The sequence below is a fragment of the Notolepis coatsorum genome, assembly GCF_963971535.1.
Source record: "Notolepis coatsorum genome assembly, chromosome: 15".
Lineage (NCBI taxonomy): Eukaryota > Metazoa > Chordata > Actinopteri > Aulopiformes > Paralepididae > Notolepis > Notolepis coatsorum.
The window spans coordinates 61,563,100-61,582,832 of record NC_140179.1 but is presented as its reverse complement, the minus strand read 5'-3'; the positions used below and the strand labels follow the sequence as shown (position 1 = coordinate 61,582,832).

General features: G+C 43.0%; 1 protein-coding gene across 1 annotated transcript in view; it reads left to right on the top strand.

Moving 5' to 3' along the window:
* The window catches only part of rgs7b (regulator of G protein signaling 7b), a gene marked incomplete at its 5' end in the record, with an annotated part of 89,850 nt that overhangs the window by 38,795 nt on the left and 31,322 nt on the right, over positions 1-19,733 (top strand). The window contains 8 exon segments of the mRNA XM_084330737.1: positions 1,008-1,058; positions 1,969-2,075; positions 2,274-2,325; positions 7,918-7,982; positions 9,052-9,128; positions 13,809-13,890; positions 16,824-16,898; positions 19,002-19,100. Of these exon segments, the coding sequence (XP_084186863.1) occupies positions 1,008-1,058; positions 1,969-2,075; positions 2,274-2,325; positions 7,918-7,982; positions 9,052-9,128; positions 13,809-13,890; positions 16,824-16,898; positions 19,002-19,100 (608 nt within the window).

Here is a 19,733-nt window from a genome sequence, read left to right as displayed (position 1 = left end):
GATCAATATATCCACCCATACTACATAAAGCATTTACTGACGATCAAGGAATTATAGACGACCCCCACCCCCTTTCCTCCACGCATGATGAAGCATAACGTATACCGATCATGTACAGTTAAATTTTTTAATATAGCGTGTATAGGGGGGGAAACGGCAATCGATAATCTATATATGCGTTTAGGCCTATAACTCACGTTCTAGGAATTACTGCAGAAAACGATAAAAACGTATACTTATATTCTAGAAGGTATTTTTGTATGAATGTATGAATGAAAAAGTATAACGTTCCCACATCCTGAACGATAGATAATCGATGTTGAATGGGCCATACTAATGTCAATATAGCAATAAAACTTAAAAAGTTATAGCCCTGCAAAAAATGTAAACATCTCCATAGGCTTTCAATGGTGGCAGACTGGGTACTTTGATGAGTACAATGGTTGGCAGTCAATGTGTTAAGCACCCCCCACAGCCCAAATAGAATGATAAAAAAAATAAAAATTATATAATAATAATAATAATAATAATACTAATAATAATAATATATTTAATTTGTAATGCGCTTTATAATTGTGGAGCAAATCTCAAAGCGCTACATTTTAAAAGAACATAAAAATTAGCACGAGTAAAGGAAGAAAGAATAAAAAATAGGCAAGACTAAAGCTAGCAAGGAGTCATAAGAACACTAAAACTAGTCGCAGAGTAAGAGAAACATAGAATAAATAAAACTGGTATATATATTATTTTGCATTCGGTAGTCGAATTTTGGCCAATCAAAGTCGACTATACAAATCCTTAGTCGGGGACAGGCCTAGTGCCAAGTGACCCATACTGGTGGAGGACTATGATTGTGTGTTATAAATAGGTACCCTTTTGCCTACACGTGGTGGTGTGGATTCGAACCTTTTGGTTCCGTGATCTAGTTTGCTTTTGGTTCACTCAGAACGTGGTCAGAACTCCAGATCAGAGGAATCGGTTGACAGCTGTTGTGTCTTGTGTTCCAGGTTCAGATATCGTGCAGTGGATGCTGAAGGATCTCGACATTGAAGATCCAGGTAATTTCCAGGCGTTTGCGAGAAGATTTAAATGATCATAATTCATATTCAATCTTGAATAATAAGCACTCACTGACTTTCCATGTCCCTGAAATGTGATGAAGGAAAAAAAAAAAAATTTAACCTTTATTTAACCAGATAAAAACTCATTGAGATTAAAATCTCTTTTACAACAGTGACCTGTTGCAAAAACACATTAATTTCAGACAAAAACAAACATTAAAACATTCAGACAAGTGAGCTCATGGTTTTAGACACGATTCCATGGTCTTCATCATATGTTTGAATTCATTTAGAGTTAATGTTTCCTGTAGTTTAAGCTCTTCTTGCAGGCTATTCCATGCAGACGGAGCAGAAACCCCAAAAGCCTTCTTTCCAAGATCAGAAACAAATGTGGGACTGTCATTAACAAATGGTCCTGTGATCGTAGCTCATAAGAACTTTGCTTTGGAATCAGAAGGATTGATTGATTGATTGATTGATTTATTGATTGATTGACTGATTGAAAACTTTATTAATAGATTGCAGAATGGGTACAATACAGTACGGCTCAATACACACAATTGTTAAGGGGATGCAGACCAGAGAAAGACTTTCGTCTTGTTTACATCAGGGTCCCCCAAGGCAAGGAAGCCAGGAAGTTTACCTAAAATGGCTTTGTAGATAAAAACATACCAATGGCTAAGTCGACGTGTTGACAAAGAACTACTATCAATCTAAAAATGTATTGATTTGCAAAGAACAATAGCAGTTTGGCATGGAAGTTATTTATTGTGAAAAATGGAAAGATAAACGTGTCCTTTACTCTTCTCTCTTCTACTGTCTTCTATTATCACCTCACTTTCTCCTCTCATCTGTTCTCCTCCTCTCCCCCTCCCCCTCCTCTCTCTCCTCATCCCCTCTCCTCCAGTTGAAGCTCTCCATCTAGGTACTCTGATGGCAGCTTATGGTTATTTCTTTCCTATATCTGACCACGTTCTAACCCTGAAGGACGATGGGACATTCTACAGGTTTCAGGTATGTCAGCTCGACGGTCCGTGACATTCAGCAGAGGTATTTCCTTTATACAATTATGGTATTTGAATAAATCTTAATTTAAAAAGCTCTCTCCCTCCCTCTCTCTCCCTCTCTTTCTCTCTCTCTCTCTCCTCTCTCTCTCTCTCTCTCTCTCTCTCTCTCTCTCTCTCTCTCTCTCTCTCTCTCTCTCTCTCTCAGACTCCATATTTCTGGCCATCTAACTGTTGGGAACCAGAGAACACAGATTATGGTCAGTAGGTCACTCGTTCTCTCCCCTCTATAGATGTTCTCTGCTGGGCTTTGAACCGCTTTTTCTTTATCCACTTTTTCTCCTCCATTTTTCAATTTTTTCTCCCATCCCAATTTAGCCGTGCCAATTCTCCCCTCCCCTGTCTTGATCGTTGCTCACATGTGCCCCCCACTGGCCGGTCGTAGGGAGGATAGAAGCCCATCACATGTCCCCTCCGATACATGTGGAGGCAGCCAGTCACTTCTTTTCACCTGCCAGCGCAGACTCTCATTGGCGAGGAGTAACGTGTAACGGAACGTAGACCAAATGCGTCCACATTTCTATAGGATTCTAGCACATTTTCATAACAATAGCGAATATTACCGTTTTCATTGAGGTTTCTTCCAAATTAACGATGCTTTGTGTTGTCCTTTATATGCCGATTATCATTAAAATCTTAAATTGTACCATATGTCCCCATTTAGACAACATATGTAACGCTACCAGCGCACTTTTGTTAAGATAATTAGTTTACCATTCACGGTCGCTATACTGCGGTCGCATACCGCTGTTTAGATCACGTCGAAGAATAGACACATCCCAGTGACATGTGACCTGTGCTAACGCTCTTGGGAAATGTATTCATGTAGTTTTCAACATTTTCACCTTTTAATTTTAAACCAATGCTGCCATCTACTGACAACAGAAAGTGTTGTCTAATCGTCACCTTGAGAGCCACTTCCGTATACAGCGTCGCCCGAAACCCATTCTAGAGATTCCCACTTTTTGCTGGGAATGGGGCGTGGCCGTATTTGGTCCCAGACAATAAGAGTGGCTGCGATTGGTCACCGTGACGTTAGGAGGCTCACACTGCCCCCGCCATTTTCCTGTCTTTGCTGTGCAGGCGCCCTGACCGACCTGTAGGAGTCGCTGTTTACAACGTCCAGATTACCACCCATCGACTCCCCTCCCGCTAACTCTGCCAATTGAGTCAGTATGACGGCCGGTCCAAGCCGGAGGCAATGCTGACAGCCGGATTCGATACCGGTGTCTCTTGCGTTGGTGACGAGCACAATGTCCGCTCCGTCACCCAGCCGCCCTGAACCGCTGACCTTCTGATACTGATCCAGATCCTAGACCGGGCAGGTCTCCGGTGTCGATGCCCACAATGAGAGGGATTTGAAAGCAGGGTCACTGAACCCTGTAAACAACGCTAATTGCTCCATATTTCATCTGTTTAGATTCAGGACGCTGTCTGCTGTATACAGGTCGATAGCTCAGTAATCTATTTTGGATTAAGGGGATTAAGTGTATAGAACATGTCTCTTTAATGTCATCTGATCCCTCTGTAAACTGGATGGACAGCTCAGGGCTGTTGACCGGTGAGGACAGACAAGCTAAAAGACCAATCGGGGTGTGATTGTTATGTAACAGGTTTATGAATGAAGGGGTTATGAGTTTGAATTTTAGAATTTTAGAATAGTCGTGCCAGTCTCCACATTATGTTTTCATGTCAGAGTCGAAAAATATGTATATAATAATTATTTCTTATTATTATTTTTATTATGAATTTTTTATTTATTTATTTATTGTCGGTCAGCTGAGCCGATCACCGTTCTGAAAGATTATCTCAAGTGTGTATTTATGTGCAATACCCTTTGATTTTAATGATCCGTTTTATTAAAAAGAGTAACTGAATTTAACTGAAACTGAACATTTGAACTGAATTTAAACTGAAACAGAAAATATTTTCTAATATTCGGTCTTACGAACAGTAGACTATTCGAAAATTATTTTGGTCAGTCATGCACATCCCTAGAATGAAGTGACTTTTAAATTTCAATCCTGACAAATGTAGTTTAACATGAGTTCAACCAGGAAGACTACATGCCTATGAGGATACCAGGCAAACATTATCTACATGCTCCACAGGGCCTACACGCACCTGGAGAGACCATCATCTACATGCTCCACAGCGCCTACACGCACCTGGAGAGACCATCATCTACATGCTCCACAGGGCCTACACGCACCTGGAGAGACCATAATCTACATGCTCCACAGGGCCTACATGCACCTGGAGAGACCATCATCTACATGCTCCACAGAGCCTACACACACCTGGAGAGACCATCATCTACATGCTCCACAGAGCCTACACGCACCTGGAGAGACCATCATCTACATGCTCCACAGAGCCTACACGCACCTGGAGAGACCATCATCTACATGCTCCACAGAGCCTACATGCACCTGGAGAGACCATCATCTACATCAGGGGTCTCAAACTCAATTTACCTGGGGGCCGCTGGAGGTAGAGTCTGGGTGAGGCTGGGCCGCATCAAATATTCCACGAAAAAAGGGTTTCAAGTATTCCAAAAAAAAGTACAACTGATCCAATCTTCTCAATCTTTAGCAATAACATTTCAGAACATGAACAGTTCTTCAGAACATGAACGGTTCTTCAGAACATAGGCTTCTCAGTGGTGTCAGTGGACTCATCCACATGCAGCTATGGAAATGCACTGTGCATTTTTTTTTATTCTATCACAAAGCTGTTTAATCAAATCACCAGCCAGTATTTCATTTATTCTGGTTGCTGTGCGATCTGAGGGGGGTTTGCTTTTGTTTGCCTTCAAACATGGTCTCCATCACTTCAGTCATACATTATTTTATTATGTATGCATCAGAGAGAGAGAATGGCTTCTTGTGTTTAGCCAACACCCATGCCACTGAGTGAGGACTTGGTTGCTTTTTCTCGTTGTGACATAGATTTAACAATAATTCTGCTTGCAGCTTGATATGATGATTTCATTCCATCTATTTTTGTGGTTCTTAGCACTTAATTTTTGAGGGAAGGTTGCATCAAAATAACTGTGTTTTGTTTCGTAGTGGCGTTTCAAATTGCCACTCTTCACAAGAGCTACCGTTTCTTGGCATATTAGTCACATTGGTTTGGTGCTGGGACTCAGGATGAACGCATATTTTTCAGTCCATTCACCTTTGAATTGCAGTCGACTTTTCTTTTACTGGCCATCTTTGAACATGCCATATTTTTTTGCTGCCTGCCTGCGAAACTAGGCTACTAGCTACATTTATCTCACAGAGATAAAACTGGGAACGAGGCTACTGTAGATGCGCTGTCAACTCTCTGCTCTGACTCGGACTGAAAGAGACGACACGCATTCCGTGAAGACCTGCCCTACTCTACATCTGATTCGCAGACTGTGGGTGGGGGGGAAAACGCTGAATGTGATTGGACCAGAGCAGAGTACACAGACACAGACATTGGCAGTGCAGCCGGACATGCAGAGCACTGCTTGCAGAGGAGATAGCGAGGATGCATTTGCCTTCCACTTTATTTGGTATCACTCCGGAATCACGTTTCACCCAAGTCACTAACGTAACATTGCTGTCATGAGCCTGCGCTATGGTAGCCTACAAGTGATCAAATAAAAAAACGTCCAACTCGCGCAACGACTCAGCAAAAAGTTGCGCGCGGGCCGCACTAACACTAAACTTTGATGTCAAGTAGGGGGCTGCAAAATATCATCCAGCGGGCCGCAATTGGCCTGCGGGCTGCGAGTTTGAGACCCATGATCTACATGCTCCACAGAGCCTACACGCACCTGGAGAGACCATCATCTACATGCTCCACAGAGCCTACACGCACCTGGAGAGACCATCATCTACATGCTCCACAGAGCCTACACGCACCTGGAGAGACCATCATCTACACACACCTGGAGAGACCATTATCTGCATGATCCTGGTGACCTGGTTCACTGACTACCTCACCAACAGACTGCAAGGAACTGTGCTGTCACCCTTCCTGTTCACCCTCTACACCTCCGACTACAACTTGAATGGGTGCCACCTACAGAAGTTCTCTGATGACTCCTCCATCGCCAGTTACATCATGGACTGTAATGGAGATCACACTCAATTGCATGTAATACAACATTGTATGTTTGTCTGCTATATAGGGTACATGTTGTGTAGGTGTTTGTGCTTAATTCAGCGCAGGAGCGTTCTGACTCATGATCCTGCAGTGGTTTGTCAAGGAGTCATGAGAAGCTGTCTAATGTAGTCATGAGAAGCTCTCTAAAGCAGTGATGAGAGGCTGTCTAAAGCAGTGATGAGAAGCTGTCTAAAGCAGCCATGAGAAGCTGTCTAAAGCAGTGATGAGAAGCTGTCTAAAGGAGTCATGAGAAGCTGTCTAAAGCAGTGATGAGAAGCTGTCTAAAGCAGTGATGAGAAGCTGTCTAAAGCAGTGATGAGAAGCTGTCTAAAGCAGTGATGAGAAGCTGTCTAAAGCAGTGATGAGAAGCTGTCTAAAGCAGTGATGAGAAGCTGTCTAAAGCAGCCATGAGAAGCTGTCTAAAGCAGTGATGAGAAGCTGTCTAAAGCAGTGATGAGAAGCTGTCTAAAGCAGTGATGAGAAGCTGTCTAAAGCAGTGATGAGAAGATGTCTAAAGCAGTGATGAGAAGCTGTCTAAAGCAGTGATGAGAAGCTGTCTAAAGCAGTGATGAGAAGCTGTCTAAAGCAGCCATGAGAAGCTGTCTAAAGCAGTGATGAGAAGCTGTCTAAAGCAGTCATGAGAAGCTGTCTAAAGCAGTGATGAGAAGCTGTCTAAAGCAGCCATGAGAAGCTGTCTAAAGCAGTGATGAGAAGCTGTCCTGCAGCGAGTAAAAGGTGGTGCAGTGGTTCAGCAAGAAGGTCCTGGGTTCGATTCCCGCTTGGGGACCAGGTTGCCAGGTACCCAGGTGGGGTATCGCCCAGGTTACCAGGTAGGTACCCAGGTGGGGTATCTCTCAGGTTACCAGGTAGGTACCCAGGTGGGGTTTCTCTCAGGTACCCAGGTATCCAGGTGGGGTATCTCCCAGGTTGCCAGGTACCCAGGTGGGGTATCTCCCAGGTTGCCAGGTTGCCAGGTACCCAGGTTGCCAGGTACCTCCCAGGTTGCCAGGTACCCAGATGGGGTATCTCCCAGGTTGCCAGGTACCCAGGTGGGGTATCTCCCAGGTTGCCAGGTACCCAGGTGGGGTATCTCCCAGGTTGCCAGCTACCCAGGTGGGGTATCTCCCATGTTGCCAGGTACCCATGTGGGGTATCTCCCAGGTTGCCAGGTACCCAGGTGGGGTATCTCCCAGGTTGCCAGGTACCCATGTGGGGTATATCCCATGTTGCCAGGTACCCAGGTGGGGTATCTCACAGGCCTTTCTGTGTGGATCCCACGCTCACAAGTATTTTCCCCTTAAAAAACAAAACAATGGAAAACAATGCAGAACAGATCGCTAATGCTGTCACATCCCTGAACTGTGGCATGGTATAACGTTTTGTGGTTTGGGCTTACCTCAGATTGGACTCGTCTCGGTTGATCACACAACACATTTCATACAAACCTATTCTTTGGTGTTACACCTCATTTGTATCACCATCAATGGAGAGTCGTTTGGGCCACGATCTCTCTCTTCACACCTAGAGTATGTCCTGCTACCTGCTGTCATAATGTCTACACAGAGAAAGACCTCGATGTGCTCTCTCTCTCTCTCTCTCTCTCTCTCTCTCTCTCTCTCTCTCTCTCTCTCTCTCGCTCTCCCCCTCACCAGCTGTGTACCTGTGTAAGAGGACGATGCAGAATAAAGCCAGACTGGAGTTAGCCGACTATGAAGCAGTGAGTAGTTCTAAACCCACTGACGGATGAGGTTCCTTCTCTCACCCCCTCCTTTCCTTTCCTCTCCTCTCCTCGCAACCTCTCTATTCAGAGATAGGAGATAGTCTCTGTTAATTAAATCCACTTAACCTGTTAATTCCCACAACAATATGATGGCATTGTGATACAGTGTAGCTCTCTGGCTGCAACCTATGCTATGTTAATTTTATACTATATAGATAGTTATTAATATTTATTATTGTTATATTGTAGAAATGTGTGCATTGAAATGTCTGTAAAGTCTCGATGACATTGAAATTAAGGTGACCTTAATTGTCTTTTCGAGTATAAATAAAGGTTGATGATGCTCTAGTCACCCAAACAACTGCCTCTTTGAATTGCTGCGGTCAGGCAAGCACTACCGGAGCCTCATGGCCAGTACAGAGAGACTATCCCTGCAGGCCATCAGGATGCTCAATGGCAATGACACTATGTAACAACCCATCATCTACACACACTGCACACACATCCACACGTACACACTCACTTTAAACAAACACTCACCTTACCACTCACTTTACTGACTTTAGACACTTTAAATGTTACTTGTCCTTTCGGACAAGTTATGTTTTTGTAGGTTTTTATTGGTTTTTGCTACCGGGCAGTCCGGTAGAGAGAGAGAGAGAGAGAGAGAGAGAGAGAGGAGGAATGGGAGATAGATCAGGGGAAGACATTGGGCAAAGAACACCGGGTCCGGGAGTCGAACCGCGTCCCACCGCAGTGCCACTCGGGCGCCCCACTTTAGACCCTTTAACACACTTTATATTTATCTATTATTAAAGAGATTTGCACCACATTCATACCTCATTTGCACCTTACCCCAAGTTTTGTACCTCGTCTCATTTCTGCATTCTACCTGCATTTTTTTTTACTGTATGTAGCACACTCTCAGGGGCTCATTAAGAAACAAGAATTTCATTATAAAGTATTCTGTATTTTATTCTGACAAATAAAAACAAACTTGAACTTGAAACTTGAACTTGAAACTTGAACTTGAAACTTGAACCATTGTGTTCTGTGTGTGTTGCAGGAGAGTCTGGCTCGGCTACAGAGGGCCTTCGCTAGGAAGTGGGAGTTCATCTTCATGCAAGCAGAAGCACAAGCTAAGTAAGACTACCTACCACCTGACACACACAAACACACACACACACACACACACAGACACACACACACACATGCGCACGCACAAGCGCACACACACACACACACACACACACACACACACACACATGGGTGACAAATTAAAGGAAAAACCTGAATAAATTAATGGAAAAACATAACGAATGCAGATGTTTCCATATAGGTGTACGTGTGGCATGGTGTTACCTCACAGCAAGAAGGTCCTGGGTTCAGTGGTTAGTACTGTTACCTCACAGCTAGAAGGTCCTGGGCCCTATTCCCCGTACCTGGTTCAACTAAGTCGATCAAGAGTCCCATTATCCAGATTCAATTAACCCGATGTTTGAAGCCGGGATTTTCCTGTTCCTCAAAGGTGGATTCAGTCTCGTTAACTCGAACCAGACTTGAGACCCAGGATAAGTGCGCGCCGCCGCTTCAGTTCTTCTTCTTCTTTCGTGTAACGTCAGAGGTCCAACTCCGTATCTTGTAGCCATGCCCTTAACTCTGGTCCCACATCAAAGAGGCTGGCTTCCGAGGGTGGTTTGTATAGGGGGCAGATGGTCAGGATGTGGTCAACAGTCTGCTCAGGGTCTCCACACTCACATGCAGCGCTGTCTGCCAGGCCCCACTTCTTTAATGATGCTTTAAAGCGACCAACCCCAGATCTTAAACGGTTCAGCAGAACCCATTGCCGGCGTGGAAGATCGTCTCCTGTTGCGCCATCTCCTGGATCCCAGATGTGGTGGTGGATACGGGTTGGCCCAGCACTCTCCCACTCTCTCTTCCAGGCTGCCGCCAGCCATCCATTTCTGGATAGGTCCTCAGTGGTGGAACGGAGCATCTCTTGTGCCACCTTGTTGTAGGGGTGGCGGGACTTGAGTCTGCTCATAGGTGCTGTTGTTGTTGTGGTGGCAGCCTCTCGTCGTAGGCCAGCTGGTGCGATTCCTGCAAGGACTGGCAGCAGGAAGACAGCAGAAATCCTGATTTTCTAACGGCATTGATTGATTAATTGATTTAAAACTTTATTAACAGATTGCAGTACGGCTCAATAGCCTCGCCGACAAGTTAAATGCATAATCTATAGGCTAATTTTAAGTCCCTCATTACCCCAATCAATCAGATTATATTTCTTTAAACTTGCCTGCTGGCAGTAGGTTTATGGATTGAATAATCAAATGAGATCTTGCTAGCGAAAATAATTAGTTCAACTGTTATACAGAATAAGGATACGGCTCTCTTACCCATTGATTGATGTATGGTGGATTTTTTACTTATCTGCACTGTGGTGTGATGGTTTGTGGTTTTGACTTTCACGCAGACGGCCCGGGTTCGAATCCCACTTCTCCTAGTCTTTTTCTTCTTTTTGCAATGTAGGAATAATTCAATTTGGTGCACGTTGAGAGCTATATAAAGAATGACATCCTCAATGCATGTAGATTTATAATATTTTAACTTAAAACTAGGCTACTTTTGCGTATAATCATTAATATTATATTCCAAAAACATTATATTGGAAACGCGGGGTTTCGAACTCCGGTCGCCCGGTTGCCAGGATTGAGCACTAGCCGCTGCGCCACTGTGCCAGACGGGATATATCCATTGTTTATCCATTAATGGACGAGAGACCCGTGTTTAGAATATTTTTCTTTTGAATGAAGTTTTATCTCTTTATTCTCAAATGCATTAATGTGACGTCAACGGCTCATTCAATTTCTCAAATCCGTCAAACAGCGCATCTCATCAGACATTTTAATCCCAGTTACAATATCACACAAAAACCACAATCCACGCATAGACACTTCAATTTTATGCTTGAATGAAACACAATCCGGGCGCTCCGTTAAGCAAATCTACAGCGGAGAATATATGAAACTAATCAGCCAAACGGCCGATAGGTTTCATTCATTAAAAATATCCCTGCGGGATTCACATTTGCAATGCGCCGTTATTAAAATAACCACATGCAGCGTGTATCGCGACTCCGAGCGCCGTATATGACGTGCATTATTTTATTTAGGACAAAGTAAATCTATAGGCTGAATATGATTTATTATCAGCATTTAGTTCTATTATTATACATTTCAAAAGCCCCCTCTAGGAAAACGAAGCACAGAAACATAATTCAGAATGGTATAATGCAGATCTAGACTGTGAGAATCATTTCAGGAAGCGAGCTGTCATTTATTTGCGGGGGCGTGGCCATGGTTCATCCGGCTAACTGAAGTTAACCCTGCTCTCGACCAGGCTCAAACTTTTTGATCTGTTGTCATGGTGATTTGGACAATCGAGCGTCGGGGAACAGAAAGGTCCGGCTTAAGTCAGGCTAGACTGGAAATTATCCGGCTAACTCAGTTATCCAGGTACGGGGAACGGGGCCCTGGGTTCAGTGGTTAGCACTGTTACCTCACAGCTAGAAGGTCCTGCAGGGCCCTCATTCATCAACGTGGACGTAGAATATGTTCTATTTTCACACGTAAGCACAGAATGTAGAATCAGTGCACGCACAGGAAAATCGGGATTCACCACACGTGCGTACGCAGGTTCTACGCACACCTGTCATGATGAATATGACTTTGATCCTACGTTTGAGCTCGTGCACTGTTTTAAGTATTTGCATACCAGAACCGCCCCGATTAACCATATACGGTAATGGAATACCCCCATGAAATGTGGAAAAATGGACTAAGCCGAGGGAAGCGTGTTATGAGAACGGTGATGTCGGATATGATATCTATTAACCATTGCTGCCTGGGCAGCGCAAACACTAATAAAGACCGCGCTGGAATATGACTGCCTTTTCCCGTGTTGTTTGATTAATACCCAGGGATTAAAGTTCTCCTCAATTTTATTCCAAATTGCGATGGATCTCCCGTCAATTTTCTACCTGCTGCATATGATTTCTAGAGGCATACTACAATCTATTTTGATGTCAGTATTGGGTAGCCTATATAAACAATAATACGAGAGCATATACAAGAACAATGAATCTCACTGCATGTATGATGTAGCCTGCCTTTCAATACATGAACTTGAATTCCATCATGTTTGTGTGCGGGACTCACAAGGCTGTTGTCACAATGGGTGGTACCGGTACAGTAATAACAGTCCACACAATATCACGATGGACCATGCCATAGCCTATGTTCTATTAGGACATGATCTGTGACGACAAATGTTCTAGAATGTTTGATTAAGATATCATACTCTGACAGCATGCCTATGATCAACAAAAACGCGAACTTGAATCCCATCATATACATAGTCTGTCCACTATCTGGTGTCATTGCAATGCGTTTTCTATTCTTTCTTATACAGTAAAAAGGGGGAAGAACACTATATCGTGGGTGTTCATATGACTTGTATTCTGCTTACAGCTTCGAAATTCCACTTGTTTCGTTTAACGTAAAGCCTTTTAAATATAATCAAAAACGTTCCCGTGTTTCTGCAGTCTGTGCGCAAAATAATAACGAGTTGAGCTTTATGATTTATGATGAATTGAAAATGGGGGACCCTGATGTAAACAAGACGAAAGTCTTTCTCTGGTCTGCATCCCCTTAACAATTGTATGTACTGAGCTGTACTGTACTGTACCCATTCTGCAATCTGTTAATAAACTTTTCAATCAATCAATCAATCAAGCTACGCGGAGCGCAGTCAGTCAGTAGCCTACACCCCGTATATTCCGATAACGCTATATAAACCATGCTGCATTCATTCTGAGAGAAAGATCTATTATTCCAAATGCTATTTATAGGGTTTTGACCATAATTACACTACTGTTGCTATTTCACAATGAACTATAATGGATTACGGGGGTCATACAGAACACGCGCCAGTGTCTTTATTTCCGCCTTGAAACTAATGCAGAACTGAGGAGCGCTTATGCGTAGTAACGATATTCTACCACTGGGCGTCAGCTAAGTGTGCTCCGACCTGTGCGTACACGTAAGCACGGAGTCAAGTTCAAGTTGAAATTGATGAATCCCACTCTTTGCTTAGAAATGATCGTACGCACAGGTTAAGCACAAATCTGTGCGTAAGACACGTTGATGAATGAGGGCCCCTGGGTTCAGTGGTTATTACTGCTGCCTTACAGCAAGAAGGTCCTGGGTTCAGTGGTTAGTCATTTTGCCTCACAGCAAGAAGGTCCTGGGTTCAGTGGTTAGCACTGTTACCTCACAGCAAGAAGGTCCTGGGTTCAGTGGTTAGCACTGTTGCCTCACAGCTAGAAGATCCTGGGTTCAGTGGTTAGTACTGTTGCATCACAACAAGAAGGTCCTGGGTTCAGTGGTTAGTACTGTTGCCTCACAACAAGAAGGTCCTGGCCTCAGTGGTACAGTACTGCAATGATCATTATATTAGTCATAATATCTAGTCTATGGACTTGACTCATCTGATAACAAATATTAAACATGCACTAACTGTCTGTCTGTCTGTCTGTCTGTCTGTCTGTCTGTCTGTCTGTCTGTCTGTCTGTCTGTCTGTCTGTCTGCCTGCCTGCCTGTCTGTCTGTCTGTCTGTCTGCCTGCCTGCCTGCCTGCCTGCCTGCCTGCCTGCCTGCCTGCCTGCCTGCCTGCCTGCCTGCCTGCCTGTCTGTCTGTCTGTCTGTCTGTCTGTCTGTCTGTCTGTCTGTCTGTCTGTCTGTCTGTCTGTCTGTCTGTCTTTCAGGGTGGATAAGAAGAGAGATAAAGTTGAGAGGAAGATTCTGGACAGTCAGGAGAGAGCCTTCTGGGATGTCCACAGGCCAGTGGTGAGTAACGTTAACCTGACCTAATAAAATATGTTAGACATGGAAGTGGAAGATACGCTCTGGAACACAAATTGTATACACACAGACATGAACATACTGTACAAAGACTTACACACATGCACAAATACACACTCAACAACATACTAACTAATGATCTACTGCAGCTCACACAGACATGGTTCCACAGCTGTGTGGACAACACACCTTCTGCTGCTGTTTCTTCCATCTGACCTCTCGCGTCGCGTCGCATCATGTCCCGCATTTGCATGTGGGAAAGAAAACACAATTTTCACTCATCAGATCACAGACGTTCAATTATACAATGGCATGCACATTTCTTGATTCTGATTGGCTGAAACACTTCTTTCAGACGTTGTTATTTCTCATAACACACTCCACGTGATCCCAGAACCCGCCCACAACCGACTTTTTTTCCGAATCACTTTTCTGAATGAAACCAAGATGGCGGACAATAATCTTTATGAATGGATGTATTGATATCGTCATAACGACTCATTCAAAAACGATAACGTCACGTGGAATGTGTTAGTTGCTTACACAATGTTGGATTATGTAATTGGTTGGTCATGACTCATTGTGAAACAAAATATAAATCGTGGGAAGTGTGTTGTTAGATGGCATTCGTTGTAGATAACATTTTCAATCAATCAATCAATCAAATAACAACCGCTAACTTCACTGTTAGATGGCATGCTTTGTAGCAACCTATGTATAGATGTAGCACTGTCTATCTGTATGTCATATATGTTATGATGCATTGAAAATGGGGGACCCTGATGTAAACAAGACGAAAGTCTTTCTCTGGTCTGCATCCCCTTAACACTTTAATCGCCGAAGACGCTGGGCAGCGTCTTTGATATCAATATTTCAAAAATCTGTGATCGAAAATAAATCATATTTCTCCCCCGGAGACATGATATGTACTGTTGAGCCCCTCTCAACTCTCCAACGGTTCAAGAGCGCCATCTGGTGGCCGATCGACGGATCGCCAGGGCGGAAACAGGAAATGAAAGCTGGTGCTCATTTCAATTCGGTCCGATCACTCGGTAATAGTCTCAGGACTCGAGCTGATCACAACGGATAGCAATCCGTTACCAATAACTCGATAAACAACATGATTTGGACGTATATACTATTATACAGTCTGGAAATTGATCGGATATTTCTACATCCCATAATAGGAATATTTCAGTTCCACGCTCATCGTCCTGTATTTCATCATCAATATAATGCATTTGGGGCTATAAATCAAGTTCTGGAGAAAGCTGCAGAAAACGATAAAAACATACTTATACTTTAGACCGTATTTTAGTATGAATATGTGAATGAAAAAGTATAACGTTGCTACACCCTGAACAATAGATATAGGACGTTGAATGGGCCATAGTAATGTCAATTTAGCAATACAATTTAAAAAGTTATAGCCCTGCAAAGAAGGGGAACTTCTCCATGTTAAATAGGGCTGGCGAGGGATGGTAAACTATGAATTTAACCCTGGCGATCAAAGTGTTAACAATTATGTGTATTGAGCTGTACTGTATTGTACTCATTCTGCAATCTGTTAATACAATTTTCAATCAATCAATCAAATAACAACCACTAACTTCACTGTTAGATGGCATGCTTTGTAGCAACCTGCCTCTGCAAAAGGACACTGTCGCACGAAGCGATTTCAGTGGATGTCCCAGACACAATGGAAGTATGGATATATTCGTAACGAATAATTAAAAAAAGATACCGTTAACTGGAATATGTTAGTTGTTTACACAATGTTGGATTATGTAATTGGTTTTGTTAGATGGCATGCTTTGAAACACCGCACCTCCCAGCTGCTTCTAGACACGGAGGCAACTTCTTTTAATTCTTTTTGACCAACTTTTTCTGCGGATGGTTTTGTGAATAAATCTCCATTATGCTTCAATTACTGTGTGTTTATTGTATAGCAATAAGGTTGGATGAATTCGGCCATTGTATAAAAGTATTACACCACTTGAAGTTGTGTGTTATAGAAATTAGATCACGCCTATGGGGGCCTAACAACCACCCATAGGCGTGATCTAATTTCTATAACACACTCCGTCGCGTGATGTAATGCTTAAATACATCACAACACTAGGGCTGTACTGAATAGTTTGAAGCTTCGAAGCTTCATTCGTAACGTTGACGTTCGAATTCTAAATCAACATTCAAGTTTTTATTTTATTTTATATGTTTTTTTTATGTGTCTATTCATTCTGTTTAAACCAATGGGGGTTTTCTTCACAGTTGCAGATAAAGATTAGGCTACACTAATATTATAGTATTATACTATTATAGTATGACTCATCATACATGTTTTTATAAAACATGTATCATAATTGATGTAGCCTGTCTGCATCCGCTTGGCGCTCGGCGCTCCATCAAGACGTCACCATCACTTTCGTACCAACCGTGCCCTTATTTGATTATTTATGTTGACGAAACTGACGAGTTATATCCAGTAAAGAAAGTTGATAAAATAAAAAAGACTAATTTAATCAGATGAATCACTTTATTCAAATTGAGGATTTTGTTTGAGGATTTAAAAAATATATATATTATTTAAAAAAAGTCATAAAATATGACGACTGACATTCGAAGCTTCATTAGAAAACTTCAATAGAAGCTTTGAATGTAAAAAAAAAAATATATGACATTCGGTACAGCCCTACTGGTGTGTTTGGTCTCAACATTATCTTCTTCTTCTTCTTCCTCTTCTTCTTCCTCTTCTTCTTCATCTTCTTCTTCCTCTTCTTCTACTTCTTCTTCTTCTTCTTCTTCTTCTTCTTCTTCTTCTTCTTCTTCTTCTTCTTCTTCTTCTTCTTCTTCTTCTTCTTCTTCTTCTTCTTCTTCTTCTTCTTCTTCTTCTTCTTCTTCTTCTTCCTCTGCATCAGCCCGGCTGTGTGAACACCACCGAAGCAGACATCAAGAAGTCCTCCAGGATGAAACAGCCCCATAAAACCAGGAAGGTGAGCACTACCGTGACCTTTGCTGTGATTATAAACTACCAGTTTGACCTTCTCTGGTCCTTACACTGAAACAGTTGTGGTTTTAATACCATTTTCTGTCATCCTCTCCTACCTGTTCTTCCTTATTCTGGCCACTCCTACTTGTCTCTCCCCCCTCTCTCCCCCTGTCCTCTCCTCTCCTCCTGCCCTCCCCTTCTCTCCTGTCCTCTCCCCTCTCTCTTCCTGCCCCCCCCCCTCCCTCTCTCCCTCTCTCTTACTCTCAGTCCGTCTATGGCGACCTAGAGAGTGACTTAGACGACAGAGTGAGAATCTACACACTATACACACTCCCATCAGATGTATGCCTCTAGTTTCAAGTTTCAAGTTTCTTTAATAGTTGTCATACAGAAGTACAGAATACTTTTATACAAAATGCGTCTTACTGTTACGCTCCAGAGACTGTGCTAGACAAGATAAGTATGAAATAAAATAGTATAGCATGTAAAATAGAAGTAAAAATAGAGGTCACAGTGTTCAGTATAGACATATGTACAATGTTCGATGCAGAATAGAAGTAACTGAGTTACCATACAATATACAATATACTATGCAATGTACTCATATACAATACTATATAGTGCAAAGCAGAAATGGGATGAGGTACAATTTAGGTACAATTTACAGTAAGGTGTACGAGTTGTAGTGCAAATCCTTTACCAATAAATATAAAGTGTGTTTAGGTGATCTAAAGTGTGGAGAGTGGGTGCTGCAGTGTGTTGTTTGTTTAAAGTGAGTGTGTGCGTGTGGATGTGTGTGCTGTGTGCATTTGATGGATAGTGTTTATTGTTCGTTGAGCAGCCTGATGGCCTGGGGATAGAAGCTTCTTCTGAGTCTTTCTGTACTCGCCTTGAGACTCCGGTATCGCTTGCCTGACCGCAGCAGTTCAAAGAGGCAGTTGTTCGGGTGGCTGGAGTCCTTGATGATTCTCTTAGCCTTACCCCTGCACCGCTTGTTGTAAATGTTCTGGAGGATGGGAAGCCCCCCTCCAATTGTGCGTTCGGCTGAACGTGTCACTCTCTGTAGTCTGCTTCGGTCTTGTGCAGTGCTATTCCCAAACCAGGAGGTGATGTTGCCAATCAGGATGCTCTCTATTGTACATGAGTAGAAGTTCTTAAGGATCTTCTGACTGACTTGGAACTTCCTTAGGCCCCTGATACTGTTACTGTTGTAGGATATCAGACAGATATCAGGCTGACCAGGTTAAAACATGGTGTCAGGTATCAGACATAATCAGGCTGACCAGGTTAAAACATGGTGTCAGGTATCAGACATATATCAGGCTGACCAGGTTAAAACATGATGTCAGGTATCAGAGACAGGTAATCAGAGACAGGTACATGGTGTCAGGTATCAGACAGGTATCAGGAGGCTGACCAGGTTAAAACATGGTATCAGGTATCAGAGACAGGTATCAGAGACAGGTACATGGTGTCAGGTATCAGACAGGTATCAGGCTGACCAGGTTAAAACATGGTGTCAGGTATCAGACAGGTATCAGGAAGCTGACCAGGTTAAAACAGGATACCAAGAGCCACATGGAACATACTGTATAAGAAATCCACTCTCCTCTCCTCTCCTCTCCTCTCCTCTCCTCTCCTCTCCTCTCCTCTCCTCTCCTCTCCTCTCCTCTCCTCTCCTCTCCTCTCCTCTCCTCTCCTCTCCTCTCCTCTCCTCTCTCACTCCTCTTCTATCTTCCCCTTTCCTCTCCTCTCCTCTCTCACTCCTCTCCTCTCCTCTTTTCCCCTCTCCTCTCTTCTCTCACTCCTCTCCTCTCCTTCCCTCTCCTACACTCTCTTCTCTCACTCACCTCCTCCCCTCTCCTCTCCTCTCCCTTCCTCAAAGTATGTCCTCTCTCTTCCCTTCCTCCTGTGTGTGTGTGTATGTGTGTTTTCTTTCTTTCTGCGTGCATATGTTCTGTCTGTGTTTGTGCATGTTGTGTGTGTGTGCGTGTGCGTGTGCGTGTGTGTGTGTGTGTGTATGTGTGTGTGTGTGTGTGTGTGTGGGTGTGTGTGTGTGTGTGTGTGTGTGTGTGTGTGTGTGTGTGTGTGTGTGTGTCTCCACTAGTCAGTGTATGGTCTACAGGATGACATCAGAAGCCAAAGCCCCGCCCACAGTCCCGCCCCTGAGGTCAGAGAGCCAACGAAAGAGGAGCTACATCAACAGGTACCATGTCAATCAAACTCTATCTGCCAATCAGAGTACTTTAGGCAGCAACCATGTGGAAATGTAGGAGGAGTAAACAGCCTGTTAGGGTTTAAGAAACGTCCCAGTTTACTAGCAGGAAGTGGAGTGGCTAGCCTAGACATTGGCCAAAAACACCTCTCAGTGCCACTATGCATCTGCTTTCATTAATCTGTGCTAAGCTAGGCTAGTTTGCAGCCAGATAGCTTTCTACTACTACTACCATTAATAATAATAATACACTTTATTTGTATAGCACCTTTCATATAACAATTGCAGCTCAAAGTGTTGCACAGCAGTAAAAAACAGGGTTCGCACAAGGTCCTTGAAGTGCTTAAAGTGCTTAAAAAAAATTAAAGAAAAGAAAAGAAAAAAGTCAGGCCTGGAATTCCTTGAAAACAGCCCATTTTTAACAAGGTGCTTAAAAAGTCCTTGAAATTCAAATCAACCATTCGCATTGATAGTTTTGTTCATCCATGATAAAAAAATTCTGAATCAAGAAATAATTTTTTTTTAATTTAAAGTGTAACTAATTGTCGGAAATTGGTTTTAAGCCATAAATATTAGATCCGATTTTTTTTTCTATAAAAAACAGCATTTAAAAGTTAATTGTAT